General features: G+C 41.8%; 1 protein-coding gene across 2 annotated transcripts; it reads right to left on the bottom strand.

The window, feature by feature from the left end:
- Positions 1-19,484: 19,484 nt before the first annotated feature.
- On the bottom strand, positions 19,485-23,054 carry PRPH (peripherin). Of its 2 annotated transcripts, none has more exons than XM_081311459.1 (9): positions 22,334-23,054; positions 21,921-21,981; positions 21,643-21,738; positions 21,115-21,282; positions 20,867-20,992; positions 20,551-20,771; positions 20,396-20,445; positions 20,072-20,151; positions 19,485-19,852 (listed from the first exon to the last, which is right to left on the bottom strand). In XM_081311459.1, exons 1-9 carry the CDS (start codon positions 22,867-22,869, stop codon positions 19,784-19,786), a joined length of 1,407 nt encoding a protein of 468 aa, XP_081167585.1. In that variant the 5' UTR covers positions 22,870-23,054; the 3' UTR covers positions 19,485-19,783. The 2 variants fall into 2 exon arrangements, with proteins under 2 accessions (XP_081167585.1, XP_081167586.1); XM_081311460.1 differs by having other exon boundaries at positions 19,485-19,849.
- Positions 23,055-23,696: the final 642 nt, after the last annotated feature.

Below are 23,696 nucleotides of genomic sequence, written 5' to 3'. Positions count from 1 at the left end.
GAGCTACACTCCTAACCCCAATTCCACATTCACTTTAAACATTGCAACTATTTCCTTTGTTTGTAGAGGAATATAATTGATTTTCTATCTCGCAAACTTAATGAACTCTTTTCTTGGTTTTCCTACTTTGTCAATTGATTCTATTGAGTTTTCTAAGAGATAATTATGTCTTTTGCAAACAAAAACAGTTTTATATATCCCCCCCCCTCCCTCTTTTGGTACTGGGGATTGAACTCAGGGACACTCACCCACCACTAAGCCACATCTCCAGATCTATTTTGTATTTTATTTAGAGACAGGGTCTCACTGAATTGCTTAGCACCTCGCCTTTGCTGAGGCTGGCTTTGAACTACCATCCTCCTGCCTCAGCCTCCCAAGCTACTGGGTTTACAGGCGTGTGCCACTGCACCTGGCCACCAATATATTTTTTTTTAATATTTAGTTTTTAGTTGTAGTTGGACTTGGACACAATTCCTTTGCTTTATTTATTTATTTTTATGTGGTGCTGAGGATCGAGCATGCGCTAGGTGAGCTCTCTACTGCTGAGCCACAACCCCAGCCCAATATTGTTTATTTTGATAACTAAGTTATCTCTGATTTGGTTGGTGGGAGTCCTTTCAAATTGTCTTCTGTATCCTTTTATCATGAACTTACCACTTTTTAGCTTTTCTTTGCCTTCTTGAATAACAACATGTTTCAAGCCTAGTTTATACTTTCCCTGTATCAGTTCTGGAATCAACCATTTCTCCAAGGAGTTCTGGTTCCTTAGAGTACAATCAAATCTACAGTAGTAATGTCTAAAACTATTATCCTACATGTGTTGCACCAGTGTGCTGCAGCAGTAGAAAACTTGTTAACTTGTTCCTTCTTCTTCTTCTTCTTTTTTTTTTTTTTTTTTTTTTTTTTGGTGCTAATGATTGAATGATTGAATTCAAGGCACTTTACCAATAAGCTACATTTCCAGACTTTAAGTCGTCCAGGCTGGCCTTGAACATGGGATTTTCTTGCCTCAGCCTCATGAGTAGCTGGGATTATTGACATGTGCTACCAGGCTCTGCTGATGACTTATTTTCTAGTTCCACATATCCACAGATGGAGAGGAATATTCCCTTAAAAAATTGATTCCCTTAGAATCAATTTTGGCATGTTGGCAGTTGATGCTGTGAGGGCTTGAGACTTTTGGGGACCTCAGAATTGGCAGATAGGTTTTGCTTGTGCTGAAGATAGGGCCTCATACTATTCTATCTCTAATCTATACTCCTAGCCCCCAAAATCCATTTTTGACCAATCTCTCATTTTTTTTTTAATTGTAGAACTTTACAATCTCAATTTATTAATTGGGATCTGGCAAAACCAAGAGAACCAACTCTTGTCCTAGAAAGGTCCTAAAATATTTTATAAGAACAAATATATTCTAAGAAAGGACTTGAATCTTTGGAGGATAGACTATGGTAGACATAATAATGCTCTTCCTAAAAGATGCCCACATTGGGCTGGGGTTGTGGCTCAGAGGTAGAGCCCCTGCCTAGCATGCATGAGGCACTGAGTTCAATCCTCAGCACCATATAAAAATAAAATGAAGATATCGTGTCATCTAAAACTAAAGTAAATAAATTATTTAAAAAAAGATGCCCACATCCTAAGCTCTAGAATTTATGATGATTTTTTTGGGGAGGGGTACCAGGGATTGAATTTAGGGGCACTCAAACACTAAGCCACATCCCCAGCCCAATTTTGTATCTTATTTAGAGACAGGGTCTCATTGAGTTGCTTAATGCCTCACTGTTGCTGAGACTGGCTTTGAACTCCTGTGTTAGCCTCCTGAGCCACTGGGATTACAGGTGTGCACCATATCCGGCTTGAAGATGTTTTCCTTAAATGGCAAAAAGGCACTCTGATGATGTAATTAATTTAAGGATTTTGAGATGGGTTGATAATTCTGGATTATCAAGGTAGATCCAACGTAATAACTAAGATCTTATAGGAGGGAATCAGGAGGGGCAGATTCAGAGATATGATAACTGAGGTAGACTTTGGACTGATGTGATTGCTCTTTGAAAATGAAAGAGGTTCACAAGCCAAGGAATATGGACAGCATTTAGAAGTTGAAAAAAGAGGGATTGGGGTTGTGGCTCAGTGGTAGAGTGCTTACCTAGCATGTGTGAAGCACTGGGTTTGATCCTTAGCACTGCATAAAAATAAACAAAGACATTCTGTCCATTTACAACTACATTTTAAAATAAATAAATAAATAAAAGGTTAAAAAATGAATGCTAAAAAGAAGTTGAAAAAAGATTCCAGGCATAGTGGCATGCATCTGTTATCCCCATTATTTACTCAGGTTGAGATGGGAGGATTGCTTGAGCCCAGGAGTTGAAGACCAGTCTGGGAAATATTTCAAGTCTCTATCTGAAAAAAAAGAAAATAAAAAGTCAAGGGATCTGGAAAAGGCTCCTTTGGAGCATCTATCAGCATTTGAAATATAGTGCTATGGACCCACTTTACCCTTTTTGACCTCTAGAAATGTAAAATATTAAATTTGTTTTTTTTAAGCTGCTATGTTTGTAGCAATTTGCAATTTGCTGCAATAGCAGTAGAAAATTAATATAGTTTGAAAAACGCTGCAGCATATGTTCAAGACATCCCATAAACAGAAAAGCCTTTGATGTTTATTTATTATTTTATTATTATTTTCTTTTTGAAACTGGGGATTGAACCCAGGGGTACTTACCCACTGAGCCACATCCCCAGCCCTTTTCTTATTTTTTTTTATTTTGAGACAGGGTCTCACCAATTTGCTTAAGACCTTGCTTAGCTGAAGCTAACTTTAAACTCAAAATCTTCCTGGCTCAGCCTTCTGAGTCACTGGGATTACAGGTGTGTGCATCACCTTACCTGGCAGCCTTTGATGTTTATGCTGCTGAAGAACAACTAGAAATATGATCCTGACTTACAACCTATGGAAATTTCTGTGTCACCCTGCTCAGAGCAGTTGTCTCCCAGGTAATATTCTGAAACATGTCACCCTATTCCCAACTAAATCCAACCAGTTCTACAGAATCATCCATTTCATCATCACAGCAATCCTATAAATTAGCAACTGTTGTCTCTAATTTTACTGATTAGAATTTAGGCCAAGGAATTAGGCATGGTGGGCATGCCTGTAATCACAGTTACTCCCGAGGCTAAGACAGGAGTATTGCAAGATCAAGATCAACCTTAGTAACTTAGTAACACTGTATCTCAAAATTAAAAAAATAAAAAGTGTTGAGGATTGTTTTAGTCAGCTTTTGCATTTCTATGACAAAAAAAAAACAAAACAAAACTGAAAAGAACAACTTTAAAGGAGGAAAAGTTTATTTTTTTTCTCACAGTTTCAGATGTTTGGTCCATGGTCGACTAAATCCATAGCTCTGGGCTAGAGGTGAGGCAAAACATCATGTCAGAAGGTTGTTGGGAGGAAAGGAACTTAGGAGGCAGCTACCAGAAACCAAAGAGAGTCCATTCACTAAGGATAAAATATAAACCCTAAGGCACACCCCCATTAACCGACCACATCCAGCAATACCCCACCTGCCTATAGCTATCACCCAATTAATCCATATCAGTGAATTAATACACCAATTGGGTTTCAGTGGTTTTTGTTTGTTTGTTTTGTTGTTGTTTTTGCTTTGGTACCAGGGATTGAACCCAGAGGTGCTTAACCACTGAGCCACATCCCTAGCCTTTTTTATTTTTATTTTTAAATTTTGAGACAGGGTCTGCTAAATTGCTTAGGGCCTCATTAAGTTGCTGAGGCTGGCTTTGAACTTGCCATCCTCCTGCCTCAGCTTCCCCAGCTGCTGGAGTACAGGTGTGTACCACTGCACCTCGCTGGTTTACAGTTTTCACGATCCAATTGTTGCACCTCCTAACACTCCTGCATTGTCTCATATATGAGATTTTGGGGGTCCTCTCATATCCAAATCATAATAGTTATGTAACTCAGTGGTGAAGCACTCCTGGGTTCACTCTCCAGTACTTAAAGAAAAAAAAAAGTGAATGAAAGAAAGAAAGAAAAGAAAACTGAGGCAAAGGAAAGTGAAATATATTTTCCAAGATCATGGACCTAGTAAGTAAAGGATCTACAAGTCAAATGCAGAGATTCTTAACTACTATGCTATTTAAATAAAATTGTGCTTTTCACAATCATTTTCATTAGTTGCAAGAAATATTTTCTTGAGCTGAGAACAGTGGCACAGGCCTGTAATTGCAGCAATGCAAGAGACTGAGGCAGGAGGATCACAATTTCAAGGACAGCCTGGACAGCTTTGTGAAAACCTCTCTCAAAATACAAAAATAAAAAGGCTTATGGATGAAGTTCAGTGATAGAGTGCCCCTAGCTTCAATTCCCAGTATTACACAAAGGAAAAAAAAATATCTGCTTAACTATGGAATTATGTAACAAGTATTGGTGTCAACACATTTCAAAACAAATTTAACCAACATTTGTTATGCATTTAATAACATTTGTTAACTCACCTGTGGGTACAGGGAACTGGAGTAGCCCTACCAGCTAGTATGTTGGGACATCATCACTTGGTATGTTTTACAAAGAAGATGAAACATATTGCTTCATTTGGTGAGGTTGGTGAAGCGGCATCTTCTGTGATAAAAAGTGAGTGCAGAACCAAAGAAAGCTCCAGAAGTTGGTATACATTGCTACCGGGCTGCAGAATTTGTGTAATCAAACTCTTTTTTTTGGGGGGGGGTACTAGGGATTGAACTCAGGGGCACTTGGCCACTGAGCCACATTCCCAGCCCCATTTTGTATTTTATTTAGAGACAGGATGTCACTGAGTTGCTTAGTGCCTTGCCACTGATGAGGCTGGCTTTGAACTTACTATCCTCCTGCCTCAGCCTCCAGAGCTGCTGGGATTACAGGAGTGCGCCACCGTACCTTGCTGTGTAATCAAAATCTTAAGAAGCCACTGTGGGGCTGGGGTTGTGGCTCAGCAGTAGAGCGCTCACCTAGTATGTGTGAGGCCCTGGGTTCAATCCTCAGCACCTCATAAAAATAAATAAACAAAATTAAGGTATTGTGTACAACTAAGAAATAAATATTTTTAAAAAAGAAGACACCATGATTATATTATTTATTAATGAGTAATATTCCATTGTGTATACCATATACCATATTTTCTTTATTCATTCACCTACTGAAGGGCATTTAGGTTGGCTCCACAATTTAGCTATTGTGAATTGTGATGCTATAAACATCAAAGTGGCTGCGTCAAGGTAGTGTGCTGTTTATAAGTCCTTTGGGTAAAACCGAGGAGTGGGATAAAAAAAAGGGGGTCTAATAGTGATTCCATTCCAAGTTTTCTCCATACTGCTTTCGGTATTGGTTGCACCAATTTGCAGTCCCACCAGCAATGTATGAGTGAGCTCCCCCACCACACATTCTCACCAACACTAATTGTTGTTTGTATTCTTTTTTTTAATATTTATTTTTTAGTTGTAGTTGGACACAATACCTTTTTATTTATTTTTATGTGGTGCTGAGGATCGACCCTAGCATGTGCCAGGCGAGCGCTCTACCACTGAGCCACCACCCAGCGCTCTACCACCCAGCCCCCGTTGTTTGTATTCTTAATAGTCACCATTCTGACTGCAGTGAGATGAAATCTTAGTTTTGATTTGCATTTCTCTAATTGGTAGAGATAGTGAACATTTTTTCATATATTTATTGATTGATTGTTTATCATATTCTGAGTAGATGAATGGATAAAGAAAATGTCCCACATACACATACACACACACACACATACGCACACAATAGAATATTACTCAGCATTAAAAGAGAATAAAATGATGACATTTGCAGGTAGATGGATGGAGTTGGAGAATAATATGCTAAGTGAATTAAGCCAATCCCCAAAAAACAAATGCTGAATGTTTTCTCTGATATGTGAATGCTGATCCACAATGGGGAATGCAGGGGGGGCAGGGGGGAGATGGAGGAACTTTAGATAGGGCAAAGGGGAGGGAGGGGAAGGGAGGGGGCATGGGTGTAGGAAAGATGAAGTACTTTGCTGGTTGTGACAGGAGCAATAGATGGCAGGATGCTGGGTCAGGGAGCAAGTGTTCCAGCTGCCCAGGAGGCTTCTAGTCATCTCTCAGGTTCTGTGAGACCAGACAGAATAAATGTGCCTCGGGTCACACTCGGATAGCTGCAGTTCTTGTTCTCATTTCCGTCTCTAACCTCATTAACAGACTTACCCTTGTGGAAGATAGTCTCTGTTTTTTGCAACCCAGATAACTGAAGTCTCTGTGCCACTCTGTAGGTAGCCCCTGATGTTTTATCCCTGCTGTAATCATGGGAACCTACTTGGGGCCCAGGACACATATGATCACCATAGTCCAGTTCTTTTTTGGGGCGTGGGGTGAGGGGTACCAGGGATTGAATTCAGGGGCACTCAAACACCAAGCCACATCCCCAGCCCTATTTTGTATTTTATTTAGAGACAAGGTCTCACTGAGTTACTTAGCACCTTGCTTTTGCTGAGGCTGACTTTGAACCAGCAATCCCCCTGCCTCAGTCTCCCCAGCTGCTGGGATTACAGGCACATATCCAGTTTTAACAGTACTACACTGTACTAAGTAAATATAGCCACATCCTTACTTCTGAGTTTGTGTGTGTTTGTGGTACAGGGGATTGAACCCAGGGCCTCATGCATGAGAGGCAAGCACATTACTAACTGAGCTAGATCCCCAGCCCTTTTTTTCTTTTTTAATAGATATAATGAAAACTATCTCCCTTCAGTTAACATTCTTCCAAGAAACTGAGTACTACTATGGTGGTACTATTGATGTAGTATAAGCAATTTTGGGAGGTCTGGGGATTAAACCCAGCGGCCCAATCTCAGTGAGCTACATCCCTAACTCATTTTATTTATTTTTTAATTTTGAGATAGGGACTCGCTAAATTGCCAAGGCTAACTTCAACCTTATGATACTCTGTCTCAGCTTCCCAAGTAACTGGGATTATAGGCGTGCACCATTGTACCTGGCTTAAGGATGAATTTTATGTGGCAACACAACACATATAAACACACTGGAAACAAAAGCTTGACTGTACATTTCTTAATTCTTTTTATTTCTAAAAAACTTGATCTTGCTGGGTGTAATAGCACACACCTGTAGTACCAACTACTCAGGAGGCTGAGGTAGGAGGATTGCTTGAGTCTAGGCAAGGAATCTTTTTTTTTTTTTTTTTTTAATTACTAAGAACCATTGAATGGCTCACTTTATTTATTTATTTATTTATTTATTTATTTATTTATTTATTTATTTATTTATTTTTAGAGAGAGTGAGAGAGGAGAGAGAGTGAGAGAGAGAGAATTTTTAATATTTATTTTTTAGTTCTCGGCGGACACAACATCTTTGTTGGTATGTGGTGCTGAGGATCGAACCCGGGCCGCACGCATACCAGGCGAGCGCGTTACCGCTTGAGCCACATCCCCAGCCCTAGGCAAGGAATCTTAAAAAAAAAAAAAAAAAGACAGGGTGGTGCATGCTGGTGGTCCCAAGGACTGGGGGCCAAAGCCAGAGAATTTTAAGTTCAGGCTAGCATAGGCAATTTAGTGAGATCCTATCTGGAAATACAAAATAAAAAGGGCTGGGATGTAACTCAGTGATAGAGCACCCCTCTACCCTGGGTTCAATTCATAGAAACCCCCTCAAAAAAAAAAAAAAAACAACAGTAAAACTGTTGGTTTTGACTCGGTAATTTAAGTTACAATGTTCATGACCTGCAGTTTGAAAAAACAGTGGTTAATCTTTCCTTCACTCAAAATTTTCTCTCCCAAACACAGGCTTTCATTTTCTTTGCCCCGGGTCTCTATTTATTGTTTATTTTTATTTTTTAAATATTCCATTAGTTGTTGGTGGCCTCTTATTTATTTTTATGTGGTGCTGAGAATCAAACCCAGTGCCTCACACATGCTAGGTAAGTGCTCTACCACTGAGCCACAACCCCAGCCCCTCTATTTATTGTTTATAATATTTACTTTTTCTTTTCTTGACTGGGACCCCAGGGCCTCATATATTTGGGAAAGTGTTCTGTCACTGAGTTATAGCCCCAGTCCTGGTTTCTTTTTTTTTTTTTTTAACAAACATCTTGAAAAAGTATGTTCTACTCCCCCATCTCTTATTCACTCCTCAATCGACACTTCTATCTTCTGACTTACCCTGCCCTAAAGCTGCACTCACTGAGGTTTCTAGCATCCTTCTTGTTGACAAATCCCAGATTTTCCTTTTGCTATATAACAGACTCCTGGCATACTTTGACCTACTGGCATACTTTGGGTACTTCCTCCCATAAAGCTTTCTCTTGTATTCCTTTCTCAGGGGCCCATTCTCCTGGTTCTCTTCCTTCATCCTTGTGTGTTCTCAACCAACTCCTTTAGATCTTCCCCAATTACCCCGCCACAGCCTCAATCATGTCTTTCTTGCTTTATGCACTGTTCTTGTGTGCTTTCCTTTTTTAAAAATTTTAATTTGTTATAAATAACAGCAGAATGCATTATAATTCATATCACACATATAGAGCACAATTTTTCATATCTCTGGTTGTACACAAAGTATATTCACACCATTCGTGTCTTCAGACATGTACTTAGGATAATGATGTCCATCTCATTCCACTGTTTTTCCTAACCTTATTCCCCTTCCCTTTCCCTCCCACCCTATCTAGAGTTTGTCTAATCCTCCCATGCTCCCCCTTCAATCTCACTATGAATCAGCCTGCTTATATCAGAGAAAATATTCCGCATTTGTTTTTTTTTTGGGGGGGTTGGCTAAGCATTATGTTCTCCCACTCCATCCATTTACCTGCAAATGCCATGATTTTATTCTCTTTTATTGTTGAATAATATTCCATTGTGTATATATATATCACATTTTCTCTATCCATTCATCTACTGAAGGGCATCTAGGTTGGTTCCACCGTTTAGCTATTGTGAATTGTGCTGCTATAAACATTGATGTGGCTGTGTCCCTGTAGTGTGCTGTTTTTAAGTCTTTGGGGTATACACTGAGGAGTGGGATAGCTGGGTCAGAAGGTGATTCCATTCCCAGTTTTCCAAGGAATCTCCAAACGGCTTTCCATATTGGCTGCACAATTTTGCAGTTTCACCAGCAATGTATGAATGTGCCTTCCCCACCACATCCTCGCCAACACTTATTGTTGCTTGTATTCTTAATAGCTGTCATTCTGACTGAAGTGAGATGAAATCTTAAGAGTTGTTTTGATTTGCATTTCTCTAATTGTTACAGAAGATGAACATTTTTTTCATATATTTGTTGATTGATTGTATATCCTCTTCTGAGAAGTGTCTGTTCAGTTCCTTGGCCCATTTATTGATTGTGTGTGTGGTGTGTGTGTGTGTGTGTGTGTGTGTGTGTGTGTGTGTGTGTGGTGTGTGTGTCTGTTTAGCCTTTTGAATTCTTTATATACCCTAGAGATTAGTGCTCTATCTGATGTGCAAATGGTAAAAATTTGCTCCCAAGCTGTAGGCTCTCTATTCACCTCATTGATTGTTTCTTTGCTGAGAAGAAGCTTTTTAGTTTGAATCCATTCCATTTTTTAATTATTGATTTTAATTCTTGCACTATAGGAATCTTATTAAGGAAGTAGGGGCCTAAAAGTGATATCATGGAGGTTTGGGCCTACTTTTTTTTGGTATTAGACACAGAATCTCTGTTTAATTCCTAGCTTCTTGATCCACTTTGAGTTTTGTTTATGGTGAGAGATAGAGGTTTAATTTCATTTTGTTGCATATGGATTTCCAGTTTTCCCATTTGTTGAAGAGGCTATCTTCTCCAATGTATATTTTTGGCAACTTTGTCTAATATAAGATAACTGTAATTATGTGGGTTAGTCTCTGTGTCCCCTACTATGTACCATTGGTTTGCCAGTATATTTTGGTGCCAATATCATGCTGTTTTTGGTACTATTGCTCTGTAATACAGTTTAAGTTCTGGCATAGTGATGCCACCTGCTTCACTCTTCTTGCTAAGGATTGCTTTAGCTATTCTGGGTCTCTTATTTTTCCAGATGAATTTCATGACTGCTTTTTCTATTTCTATGAGGAATGTCATTAGAATATTAATTGAAATTGCATTAAATCTGTATAATGCTTTTGGTAGGATGGTCATTTTGACATTATTAATTCTGCATATCCAAAAACAAGGGAGATCTTTCCACCTTCTAAGGTCTTCTTTAAATTCTTTCTCTAGCGTTCTGTAGTTTTCATTGTAGAGGTCTTTCACCTCTTTTATTAGATTGATTCCCAAGTTGGTTTTTTGTTTGTTTGTTTGTTTGTTTTTGAGGCTATTGTAAATGGGGTAGTTTTTTTTTTCTCATTTCCCTTTCAGAGGATTTGTCACTGATATACAGAAATGCCTTTGATTTATGGGCATTAATTTTGTATCCTGCTACTTTGCTGAATTTATTTACTAATTCCAGAAATTTTTTGGTGCAACTTTTTAGGTTTTCTAGGCATAGAATCATATTGTCAGCAAATAGTACTAATTTGAGTTCTTCTTTTTCTATCTGTATCCCTTTAATTTCTTTCATCTCTCTAATTGCTCTGGCCAGTGTTTCAAGAACTATGTTAAATAGAAGTAGTGAAAGAGGGAATCTCTGTCTTGTTCCAGTTTTTAGAGAGAATGCTTTCAACTTGTATCCATTTAGAATGATGTTGGCCTGGGGCTTAGCATAGATAACTCTTACAATGTTGAGATATGTTCCTTTTATCTGTAGTTTTTCTAGTGTTTTGAATAAGAAGGGGTGATGTATTTTGTCAAATTCTTTTTCTGCATCTATTGAGATGATCATATGGTTTTTATCTTTAAGTCTATTGATGTGATGAACTACATTTATTAATTTTCATATGTTAAACCAAACTTGCATCCCTAAGATGAACCCCACTTGATTGTAGCGCACTATCTTTTTGATATGTTTTTGTATTTGATTTGCCAGAATTTTATTGATAATTTTTGCATCTATATTCATTAGAGATATTGATCTGAAGTTTTCTTTCTTTGATGTGTCTTTGCCTGGTGTTGGAATAAGGTGATATTGGCCTCATAGAATGAGTTTGGAAGTGCTCCCTCTTTTTCTATTTCTTGAAATAACTTGAAGAGTATTAGTATTAATTCTTCTTTAAACGTCTTATAGAACTCAGCTATATATCCATCTGGTCTTGGGCTTTTCTTGGTTGGTAGGCTTCTGATGGCATCTTCTATTTCATCACTTGAAATTGATCTGTTTAAATTGTGTATATCATTCTAATTCAATTTGGGCAAATCATATGACCCTAGAAATTTGTCAATGCCTTTGATATTTTCTATTTTGGAATACAAAATAATTTTCAAAATAATTTCTAATTATTTTTTTGTATTTCTGTAGTGTCTGTTGTGATATTTCCTTTTTTCATCATGTATGTTAGTAATTTGAGTTTTCTCTCTCCTTCTCTTCATTAGCATGGCTAAAGATGTGTCAAGTTTATTTATTTGTTTAAAGAACCAACTTTTGTTTTATCAATTTTTTCAATTGTTTCTTTTGTTTCAATTTCATTTATTTCAACTCTGATTTTAATTATTTCCTGCCTTCTATTGCTTTTGGTGTTGATTTTTTCCTTCTTTTTCTAGGGCTTTGAGATGTAATGTTAAAGTCATTTATTTGTTGACTTTTTCTTTTTTTAAGGAATGAACTCCAAGCAATGAACTTTCCTCTTAGTACTGCCTTCATAGTGTCCCAGAGATTTCAATACATTGTATCTGTGTTCTCATTTACTTTTAATTTTTTTAATCTCCTCCTTGATGTCTTTTGCAACCCATTGTTCATTCACTAGCATATTATTTAGTCTCCAGGTGTTGGAGTAGATTTTGTTTTTTATTTTATTATTGATTTCTAATTTTATTCCATTATGATCTGATAGAATGCAGGTTAGTATATCTACTTTTTAATATTTGCTTAGAGTTGCTTTGTGGCATAATACATGGTCTATTTTAGAGAAGGATCCTGTGCTGCTGAGAAGAAAGTGTATTCGTGCATTGAAGGATGAAATATTCTATATATGTCAGTTAAGTCTAAGTTATTGATTGTATTATTGAGTTCTATAGTTTCTTTGTTCAACTTTTATTTGGATGATCTATCCAGTGGTGAAAGAGCTGTGTTAAAGTCACTAAGAATTATTGTGTTGTGGTCTATTTGACTCTTGAACTTGAGAAGAAATTTTTGTTTGTTTGTTTGTTTTATATATTTTTGTTAGTTTTAGGTGGCCACAAAAATCTTTATTTTATTTTTATGTGGTGCTGAGGATTCAACTCAGTGCCTCCTGCATGCCAGGCAAACACTCTACCACTGAGCCACAACCTCAGTCCCCACCCTCCACCCTACTCCCGCAGAAGAATTTGTTTGATGAACATAGATGCTCCATTGTTTGGGGCATAAAAATGTATTATTGTTATGTCTCATTGGTGAATGTTTCCCTTAAGCAGTATGAAATATCCTTCTTTATCTCTTTTGATTAAACTCTGGCTTGATATGAGGATGGAAACCCCTGCTTGCATCTGCAGTACATGTGAGTGGTATGATTTTTTCCCAACCTTTCACCTTCAGTCTGTGGATGTATTTTCTTATGAGATGAGTCTTTTGGAGGCAGCATATTGTTGGGTCTTTTTTAAAAAATCCAATCTGCCAGTCTATGTCTTTTGATTGGTGACTTTAGGCTATTAATATTCAGGGTTATTATTGAGACATGATTTGTATTCCCAGCCATTTTTATTCATTTTTGGTATTTAACTTAACTTGGTTTCTCCTTTGAATAGTTTTTCCTTTAGTGTAATACTCTCTTTACTGATTTTCATTGTTTTTTTAATAATTTTTTAAATATTTATTTATTTATTTATTCATTTATTTAGTTTTCGGTGGACACAACATCTTTGTTTGTATGTGGTGCTGAGGATCGAAGCCGAGCCGCATGCATGTGCTACCGCTTGAGCCACATCCCCAGCCCCTACTGATTTTCATTGTTGTTTTTCATTTCGTCTTCATGGAATATTTTGTTGAGAATGTTCTGTAGTTCAGGCTTTTGAGTTGTAAATTCTATTAACTTTTGTTTATCATGGAAGGTTTTTATTTCATCATTAAATCAAAAGTTTAATTTTGCTGCATATAAGATTCTACGTTATAGACATTATGATTGCTGTATGTATATAGGTGACTCTATGACCAGTGTGATTCTGCAATCTGTACAATCAGAAAAATGAAAAATTATACCCCAATTGATTCAAATGTATGAATTGCCAAGATTATTGTAATATCATGTGTAGCTAATAAAAAAAATAATAATTGTACAAAAAAAGATTCTGGGTTGGCATCCATTTTCTTTCAGAGCTTGATATATGTTGTTTCAGGATCTTCTAGCTTTCAAGGTCTGGGTTGAAAAGTCTACACATAATCTAATTGGTTTCACCTTATATGTAATCTTATCCTTTCTCTTGTGGCTTTTAATATTCTCTCCTTATTCTGTATGTTGGGTATTTTCATTTTAATGAGCCTCAGTGTGGATCTGTTGTGATTTTGTACATTTGATGTCCTGTAAGCCTCCTGAATTTGGTTTTCCAATTCATTCTTCATGTTTGGAAAATTTTCTGATATTATTTTATTAAATAGATTCCTCATTCCTTTGGTTTGGAACTCTTAGCCTTCCTGTATCCCAATAACTCTTCAAACTTGATCTTTTCATGCTATCCCATATTTCTTGAATGTTCTGCTCATGGTTTCTTTCCATTTTCACTGTGTAGTCTACATTCTTTTCAAGATTAATATTTTATCTTCATTATCTGAGGACATGTCTTCCAAGTGATCTAATCTGTTGGTGATACTTTTAATTGAACTTTTAATTTGGTTTATTGTTTCTTTCATTTCAAGTATTTCTATTTGGTTTTGTTTTAGAACCTCTGTCTCCTTATTGAAGTAATCTTTTTCTTTCTGTATTTGTTTATGTAGCTCATTGTTAAAATATCTTTTACTGCCTGTATTTACTCTCTTATATCATTCTTTAATTCACAGGACATTTTAATTATGTACATCCTGAACTCCTTCTTTGTAATTTCTTCTGCTGTGCTGGCCATGGATTCTAATAATATGGTTTCTTGATTTGTTTGAGGTACTTTCTTCCCTTGTCTTTTCATATTGCTTGTGTGTCCTCCCTTTTAGCACTGTGCATTGGAGGCATTATTGTTTTTACCCTATAGGCTTATAGTGCCCCTGTGTCCCTATGCCTCTCCTTTGAGGTGAAGGACAATGTTAACAGATCTCAATATAACTAATATACACCCTGAAAACAAATGTTTGCTATTAAGACATTTACAGTTTGGTCACAATGTAGAGAAATGATGAATTCAATTATTACCTACAATATACTCAGTAGGTTTGTAAAAGGGTTTACAGTTTCTGATGAAGGACAAAGAACCAGGGGTGAAGAGTAGAATGATATGCTAAGGAGGTAGGAGGTGAGATATAGAATTATTATATCTTAGGAAATGTGAAAGAGAAATCTAAAGAGGAAGATTAGTAGCAGGAGAAGGGAGAGGAAGTAATTTTTTGTAGACAAGTAATTGGAAAGATAGTAGAGTACATAAAACAAACACACACACACACATATATATATATAAAGAAAATTTTTTTAAATGTTAAAATAGTAGAAATTGGTGGGGAAAATGAAAAAAAAAAAAAGAATATACAACACAATTGTAATATACTATTCAGATGTCCCAGTCCTCATAATCCTAATTCATGCAAAGTACTCGGTTTCACGTATATTGGGGATGTGAGAGTAGGAGAATAGAGAGGGTGAGGGGGGAAAAAATCTTGAAGAAAGAAACAGGGATTGTTTTGGTTGGAGAAACAGGGATTGTTTTCCTGCTTCCCTTCTCATCCAATAGGTGGGATCATCTGTTGTTAGCTAGTATCTCCGCCCTCAGGATGGTGAAGGTAACCAAGGTATCACTGTGCTGGAGAAGCAGTTGCTGGGGAGAGGGGGGAGTTAGAAACTGGGTACTTGACCAGCCAGAGTTCCAAACTGGGAGTTGCCTCCACTGAAGATGTATGATTAAGGTGGCCCAAGATGGAGAAGCCTTCTGTTAACAGTGAGGTGTCGGATTGGGTCGGGGGAGCTGGGCGATGGCGTTGGACCATGAGTTCAGAGAAGAGCTCTGTGGTGCTCAGTGTGTGGTTGTTGGCTGACTTCAGAGCCTGTGTGAGGTTCTCGGGTACAGGCAGGCTACTATGCGCAGGGAACTATCTCCGCTGCTGAAAAGTCCCAATATGGAGGCCACCAGGGAGTAAGTTGGTAAATGGGAGTCCACACAGGAGTGATGGTGGGAGTTCCTACTCCTGTGAAGCTGCTGGATGTCCTGCATGGGAGCAGCGTCTGTGATTTCTGCTTGTGTGGGTGGCTGAAAGTTCTTTGCAGGTACTGGTGCTACCAATGGTCTTGATCTGGTACCGGTAGTCCTGCGTGGGTGAGTAGTTGGGAGACCTACTCTGAGGCTGAGGCCTGGAGCCCTGGATTACCTGGTGATTCCCGCATGGGGGCAGGAATATTGCTTGCAGAGAAGCAGTATTCTCACTATGTGAATTCCAGGTCATAAAGCAACACAGAATGCTGCCTCCCTCTGGCCTGCCATCTTGGATCCCTAGTGCTTTCCTTTCTTGTGTGAATCCTGATAAGCTCATAAAAGTCCTACAAAATCTCTAAATCAATCTCTATTCCTTGTATTTGGTACAAATCATAACACAAAATCTGATGTGGAAGTTTCCAAACCTGAAATTTTGCTTACTTGAAACCTAAACATTTGAAATTACAGTTTTGCTTGGTTTTCTGCAGCAACATTTCTCCTCTGAAGCAACACATCTACCACTGAATAAAAGGGAGGATAGTCAGGTGGTATAAAGACTGCATATCTCTGTGTCCTTATGCAGAGAGGTGAAGGTGATAAGAAGCCTGAGTAATATCTGCAGATGTTGCATCCATTCCATACCAGATGATTAGGTCAAGCCAATCAGCAGCTTTCCTCTGACGACTATTATTGGTCTAAGAGTGACCATTATAGCTAAATAGTCCAAAGGAAAGGATTTATATCTTTTGTGGAAGGCGGGTTTTCTCTTTCCTCCCATGGATGTGAATAGGGTCTGAAAGCCATCTTGGGATTATGAACAGAACATCCTTGGGACAAAGCTCCCTCTAAGGAAGAAGGCTGAGCAGAGGTATGGACAGAGCCTGGGTCCTTGATGGCATCATTAAACTGCTGAATCAACCAACCTCAGAGGCCACCTCCTACCTCTGGCTCCTCGTTATTTGAGATATTTTTTTCTTCCCTTTTAAGGGTATTAACTGTTCCTTGCAACATAATGCATTCTGATATATTCTGTATTTCCAAGTTCCGATCGCACTGGAACTTTAGACTTATGGATTCAACTGCTTATCATCCCTTCCTCTTGGCTGTCCCACTGTGTCTAATATTCCATAAGTTTAAAACTGACTTTGTTAACAAGATCATGACATTTGCAAGCAAATGGATGGCATTAGAGCAGATTATGCTAAGTGAAGTTAGTCAATCCCTAAAAAACAAATGCCCAATGTCTTCTCTAATATAAGGGGGGTGACTCAAAATGAGATAGGGAGGAAGAGCATGAGAAGAAGACTACCACTAAATAGGGAAGAGAGGTGGGAGGGGAAAAGAGGGAGAAGGGGAGTTGCACAGAAGATGGAAGGAGAACCTCATTGTTATACAGAATACATATATGATGTTGTGATGAGAAAAAGAAAAAAAAGTGTGTCACATTAGATTGGATAGAGAGAAAGGATGGGAGAGGAGAGGAGGAGTAGGGGGGTAGGAAGGGCAGCAGAATAGAATAGACATTATGATTGATGTATGTACATTCCATGTATGTATTATATGTCAAAATACATTCTGCTGTCATGTACGACTAAATAAAATAAAAATAAATCGTATGGTTAAAACAAAAAACAAAAAACCTGACTTTGTCATATTGGCCTTCGCTCCCTCCCCCAGCTCCAATTTTTCCTTCTTTCTGTGAAAGGTGCTAACTTCTATCTGCCTGGCTGTCCCAGAATATTTCTCAAATTCCTTTCTGACTACCCTGTTCATCATCATCTCTCCTAATTCTTTCTACACATTTTTTCACCAGCGCAATCTTTCTAAAATGCAGATCTGAATATTTTATTCTCCTCTCAAAACCCTTCCTTACATTTCTCCCCTTTTCCTTAGGATAAATTCTGAATGACTCAATATGGTTTATGATTTATTTTGGTACTGGGGATTGAACCCAGGGGTGCTTAACTAGTAAGCCACATCCCCTTTTTATTTTGAGAAAGGGCTTTGCTAAGATGCTTAGGACCTCTCTAAGTTGCTGAGTATGGCTTTGAACTTGCAATCCTCCTGCTTCAACCTTTGAAGTTGCTGGGATTACAGGTGTATGCCACTATGCTCTGCAATATGGCTTATTACATATGACCAGGCTCCTATTTTGTCTTTCCAACCTCAGCACTATTTCTTCCTTTTTATCCTTCACTCATGTTTTTAGAACCACTTTCAGTCTTCAAACTGTTCTTACTGCCTGGCTGAGTTCTCGACCTAGTTCTCCTGCTCATTCACCAGGGCTCAATGTGATCTCATCTCCCAAAGCCCTCCCTACCCTGAAAGACTGGGTCAAGAGCCCCTCCTAATGTTACTGTACCAGCGCTCATGGCGCTGGCATTTTCTGCTTATTTATCTATCACCCCAGATGTGAGCTCCTAGAAAGCAGAGATTCTGAGGCTGGGTCTGTAGCTCAGTAGCAGAATACTTACCTAGTAGGGTGTGAGGCACTGGGTTCAATTTTTAGCACCACATATAAATGAACAAATAAAATAAAGGTATTTTGTCCATATACAACTACAAAAAAAATTTAGACCCTTATTTTATTTATTTTTATGTGTGCTGAGGATTGAATCCACATGCTAGGTGAGTGCTCTACCGCTAAGCCACAACCCCAGGCCCCCCCATTTAAAAAAAAAAAAGAAAGAAAGAAAAAGAGAGAAAGAAAGAAAGAAAGAAAGATAATAGATTCTGGCTTATTCTCTGAACCTAGCAGTATAAATGAATGGAGAAGAAAATCTTAAACCCGGAGTGGATTTTTACTTGACAGCAGAGTTAGGCTGGAATGGAATTGGAGGACAGCATGGAAATAAGACATTTCAAGCAGTGTGTGTGTGTGTGTGTGTGTGTGTGTGTGTGTGCGCGTGCGTGTGTATGTGTGTGTGTGGTGGGGGTAGCAGAATCCAATTTGCTGTCCAAGTGTATTGAATAGATTTGGATGGGTGGCAGGGGAAGGCCAGGGAAGGAAACCATTGATAATGTAGTTAATGTAACCCAGGCAAGAGATGATGATAGCCGGACTAAGGTGGTGATAATAGGAAGGGGGAGAACTTGAAAAAGTTAAGAAGCAAATGGTGGTGGTGGTAAGGGGTGTAGCTCAGTATTAGAGCTGTTGCCTAGTATGCACATGAAACCCAGCATACACATGTGTGCACACATACATATACCAAACACACACACACACAGGGGGAAAAAAAGTAGATTCTTAACAGAATTTATAGTAGAAAAGAAATATGTACAAGATGAGTAGATTTTTTTGAGAGAGAGAGAGAGAGAGAGAGAGAGAGAGAGAGAGAGAGAGGGAGAATTTTTTAGTTTTTGGTGGACACAACATCTTTATTTTATTTTTATGTGGTGCTGAGAATTGAACCCAGTGCCCCGCGCATGCCAGGCAAGCGTGCTACCGCTTGAGCCACATCCCCAGCCCAAGATGAGTAGATTTTAATTTGACAAGAGAGGTTCAATGGTGCTTTCTTTCGGGGTGGAGAACCCAGAAGATAGAGTCTGATTGCAGATGGAGAGAAAGGTGGGGAGTTTGTTTGGAACAGTTTGAGTTGGAGTGACCTATGGGATACCCAGCAGGCAGCTGTGTATTCAGGGCTGCAGGTGAGTAACAGAAGTTGATAAAATATAGAAATAGGAGAAAACTCAGTTTTCTGCCAAGACAGTGGGGATCAGAAAATAAATGACAATCTGGGGCTGGGGTTGTGGCTCAGAGGCAGAGCACTCGTCTAGCATGTGCGAGGCCCTGGATTCGATCCTCAGCACCACATAAAAAATAAATAAAATAAAGGTATTGTGAAAAAAATCTTTAAAAAAGAAAAAAAATAAAATAAATGACAACCTGACATTCACAAAGCCCTAAGTTTGATCCCCAACACAACAAAAGAAATGACTAGAGATAAAAAGATAAATTACTGAGGCTCTTCCCCTTTCCACAGACACAAATACACTGGAGGTTTCTCTTAATAGCAGTTTTATTTGACTCAAGAGTGAAACTCAGACTCAGACCCTACCCATCCCCACCATGGGATCATGACTGGAGCAGACTTGTCCTGGTACTCATCAGCCTCTTACCAAGACACAAAGAAATAAGTATATGTATCAGGTCAGGAAGAGGCTCAGCTAGTACTGGCCAGGTAGGACTTAGCTAAGAGACAGGGGTGGGGGGATTGGTGCCACCCCAGACACATGCAGAGGAGGGGAAACTCATTCAGGGCTAGTTTTAGGGTCCAGGCTTAGAGTAGGCCTAGAGCAGGAGCAGGGACCTTCCAGCCAAGGGGCTCAATAGCTGTGAGTGGAAGATTTGTCAAGCTCACTATGCTGCTCCTTCTGGGACTCTGTCACCACCTGCTGGGGGCAAGGTATACAAGGGGCAGAAGGTTCAGCACCATGCTCCTTAGGTTCCTGGGGTCCCGTGCCTAGTACAACCAGCTGAGGCCAGTTTATCCATCCCCCTTCTCTGTCTCCATCGCTTCCCCAGGAACCACTCATCCTCAATACTCTCAAGATCTATAGCCAGGCTGGGGTTTAGAAGTACCATGGGTACCTGGGACAGGGGATTTGTCTTACCTCCCCATCCCGGGTCTCAATTGTTCGGATTAGAACCATCTTCCGGCTGTGGATGTCCTGGGAAGGCTCCACCTCAGGCACTAGAGAAAGCAGGGTGAGGGATAGAAGGGAAATTACCTGGGGGTTTCTCTTCTTTCAGGCTCCCACTCCCATTCCCAAGGGTGGGTAAGGCATGTCAAGAGGAGTAGGGACCAGTATAAATCAGGACTCAGTAGTTTCCTGGAGAGAACTGATCCCTAAGCAGAACTAGAACAAGAAAAGTCCAATCAGAGCACAAGAGGACCAAGGGAGGTACAAGCTGGAAGTCAGACGCAGAGGACTCACCAGTTGTCTTTAAACTTAAAGAAGCAAAGGAATGGATGGGCACGGAGATCCTGTGGACCAAGCGCACAGTCAGCGTGCTCTGCCCAGGCCATTCCCATCCCTCTACCTGCCAAGCGGATCACTCCCTGCTCCACCCCCAAAGCCCCACCCCTCACCGGCTTTCTTCGCCCTCCAGCAATTTCCGGTAGGTTGCTATCTCGATGTCCAGGGCCATCTTGACGTTCAGAAGCTCCTGGTACTCACGCAAGTGCCGCGCCATCTCTTCCTTTAACTGTCGCAGCTCCTCCTCGAGCCTCGCGGCCCCGGCTTGGTACCCACCTGCCTCCAGGGCGAACTGCTCCTCCAGCTCCCGCAGCTGTCTGAGCAGCGCCTCATTCTGCGGTGGAGAAGGAGAAAGGAGTCAGCCAGGGAATCCTTCATCCTTTGTCCGCCACTCTCCACCTTTGGCCCGGGAGTGCAGCTTTTTCTCACCGTGCCGCGCAGCCCGTCCACTTCGCATGTCAGGCTCTGGATCTGGCGTCGAGACTCGTTCATCTCCTGCTTGGCCTGGCGCAGGGCCTCATGGTTCCGGTTGGCAGCATCCGACAGGTCTGCATACTGCGGGGTGAAAGAGTAACCAGGGTTGGAGTGGGCTGGGACAAGTGACACTCCTCAGCGTCTTTCCTCCTTAGGCTCTTTCCTCCCACTTCCCCATCCTTCCACTCCCGCAGCTCTCCCACCTTGGATTTGTACCACTCCTCTGCTTCCTGCAGATTCTTTGCTGCGATGTTCTCATACTGCGCCCTGATGTCCCTCAGCGCCGCGGTCAGCTCTGGCTTCACCGTGGCCTCCACCTCCACCTGCTGCACCTGCTGACTCTCCATGCTCACCTGCAGGTCTCGCAGCTCCTATTCTCCAGGACAGACAAAGAATGAGCCTACAGCGCAAATCCGAGCGGGAGTGCGCAGCTCGCACCTAGATAAGAGAGAAAACGAACAAATGGAATGGGGCTCCAGGTAGCGCAGAGCGCACAAGACTGCGCAACCTGCGCCCAGGCTGGTGCTAAACCAGCGGTCAAGTTCGGAGTGTAGTTCCAATGCCTACCAACAGGTGGCGCAGGGGTGGGAATCCAAACCACCTGTAGACAAGTGATGAGTGGCAGCGTCTACCCAAGAAAATCTCACTTCTAATCTCCAGGGCGATTCCTCAACCCCACCCACTAATGTCCGCAGCTCCAACAAAGCCACTCCCAAACCTCCCCGGGTCACCTCCTCGTGCAGCTTCTTGAGGAACTCAATTTCATCCATCAGGGACTCAATCTTGCGCTCTAGTTCCAGGCGGGACAGGGTGGCATCGTCCACATCCTTTGTGGGGGTGGGAATGGGGGTTCAAGAGAAGGAGGGACTGTTCAGGACAAGGAAGGGCCGAGCCTTCCCTATCTGCCTCTGGAGGCGACTTGGTTGCCTTCCCACGCCAATGGGACCCTGGGCAAGCAAGTCAGCGACAGGAGTAGGGAAGCTGAACTCGACGTGAAGCCGAGGCTCACCTTGCGGAAGAACACGAGGTTGTGCTCCGCTTCCTCTCTTTTTCGCGTCTCTTCCTCCAACCTGATGTGTAGAATGTTTAGAGACTGAGCTTCAGGTACTTCTCCCAGCCCTCGCCCCAAACCGTGTCCCCCAGGATCCCTGTTATTACTGCCCAGGACTTCTAGGGAAGAGGCTGCCTGGTAGAATCTCCCGACTTTCTTTTCAAAGCTCTGAGAGCTGAGAAGAGGTCCCCTTAACACTCAGGGAAGGCATGGATATCCCCATCACCTCCCAGACCATTAGAACACGGGCGAGGATGCTGCCCGCACACACTCGGGTTGGCCCAGAGAACCACGCCCTTGGATTGCTAAAGAAGGGAGAGAGATACTGTCGCCTCGACGGCCGTCGCCCAGCCCCAGCCCTGCCCCCTGACCTCTGTTTGAGCGCCGCCAGATCCTCTGCAAGCCCGTCTCGTTCCACCTGCACCCGGTCGCGCTCACGGCCCAGCAGCTCTAGCTCTCGCCGCAGCTCCCGCAGCTCTTGCTGGCACAGCTGGTCGGCGCGCGCTGGCTCCTGGCCCCGGGCCTGGCTCAACTCGCCGCGCAGAGCTGCATTCTGCTGCTCTAGAAAACGCACCTTCTCAATGAAGTTCGCGAAGCGGTCATTGAGCTCCTGTAGCTCTTGCTTCTCGTTGCTGCGAGTGGCCAGGAACTCCTGGTTGAGGGCCTCGGCCATGGAGAAGTCGAGGCGCTCTGAGGGCAGGCGCAGGGCCCCAGCTCGAGGGGCACGAAAGCTGCCCAGGCGCACCGAGGAACTCGGGGATGCCGAGCCCAGCAAGCGGCTGCTTGAGAAGCGTGAGCTGGACGAGTAGGAGAAGGCCCCGGGAGACAGTGAGGGTGGAGGCCCGAAGGTGCGGCGGTATGAGGTGGAGCTGATGCTGGCCCGGAGGCCCGACGGATGGTGGCTCATGACTGCTGGTGATCACCGCTCTCAGAGTTAGGATGGGGCGGAAAGGAGCCGCAGACAGCTGCGGGGCGGCTTTATAGCCCTGTGGTCCCCCGGAGGGGGGCACGAGCAGCTCCTCCCACTGGCCTGAGGGCCTGCTACAGCTGGGCTGTGTGGGGAGGGGGACGCCCCACCCTGCGGAACTTGCGGCGGCGCCGCTCCCTCCCCGGCCTGGGTGCGGGGCGCCCAGCCTACTTGATTCCCCCTGTTGCTGGAGCGGGTAGAAGCGGGAATGTGACTATAGACGGGGGTGGTGTGGGGTAGGGGTCAGAGCCTTCCAGCAAGCATTCAAAGCTAGAGCCTAGGATGGGAAGTCTTGACTTGAATTGGGGTCCCTGCCCCGAATATTTGATAAAAAATATGGAATAGAAGGACCTGAGGTTAAAGGGCAAGCTTCTGGCACATGAATAATGAGGTTAGGTGGATGGAGAGCTGGCCTGGCCTGGGCCTCCACTTGCTCCACTTGCTGGAAACAGGGCCATCCTTTCACCTGCTGTCTGCGGCTGCCTCCTTCACCATACCCAGAAGAAATACGGGACAGGAGAGCAGAAGCAGAGGGGGCTGGGGAAGGGCTGATCTCTCCCTATTCCCCAGGGCCCTGTGAAGGGCTAGTGATTGGCGCCAGCTCTGCAGCTAATGGACTGACCAACTCCCCTCACCCTCCCCCTATCCCTGCAGAGGTTGTCTGCTGCTGATGTTTCCACCTTAAAGACACAGCCCCAAACCTGAACCTAACCCAGGCTGCAACAGGGCCGGTACTTCACAGGGGCCTGAGGAGGGCTGGGCCCAGC

This window comes from Spermophilus citellus (assembly GCF_964194105.1).
Source record: "Spermophilus citellus genome assembly, chromosome: 10".
Classification (NCBI taxonomy): domain Eukaryota; kingdom Metazoa; phylum Chordata; class Mammalia; order Rodentia; family Sciuridae; genus Spermophilus; species Spermophilus citellus.
The sequence above is the reverse complement of the archived record's forward strand: the minus strand, read 5'-3'. Positions and strand labels throughout refer to the sequence as shown.

Excerpts from the sequence above, each read along its gene's own strand:
- PRPH (XM_081311459.1), bottom strand. The coding sequence starts at position 22,869 with ATGAGCCACCATCCGTCGGGCCTCCGGGCCAGCATCAGCTCCACCTCA. Across the intron at positions 21,982-22,333 it reads CTGGCGGCGCTCAAACAGAG|GTTGGAGGAAGAGACGCGAA; the intron begins GTCAGGGGGCAG and ends TCTACACATCAG. Across the intron at positions 20,446-20,550 it reads CTGGAGGGCGAAGAAAGCCG|GATCTCCGTGCCCATCCATT; the intron begins GTGAGGGGTGGG and ends CTTGGTCCACAG.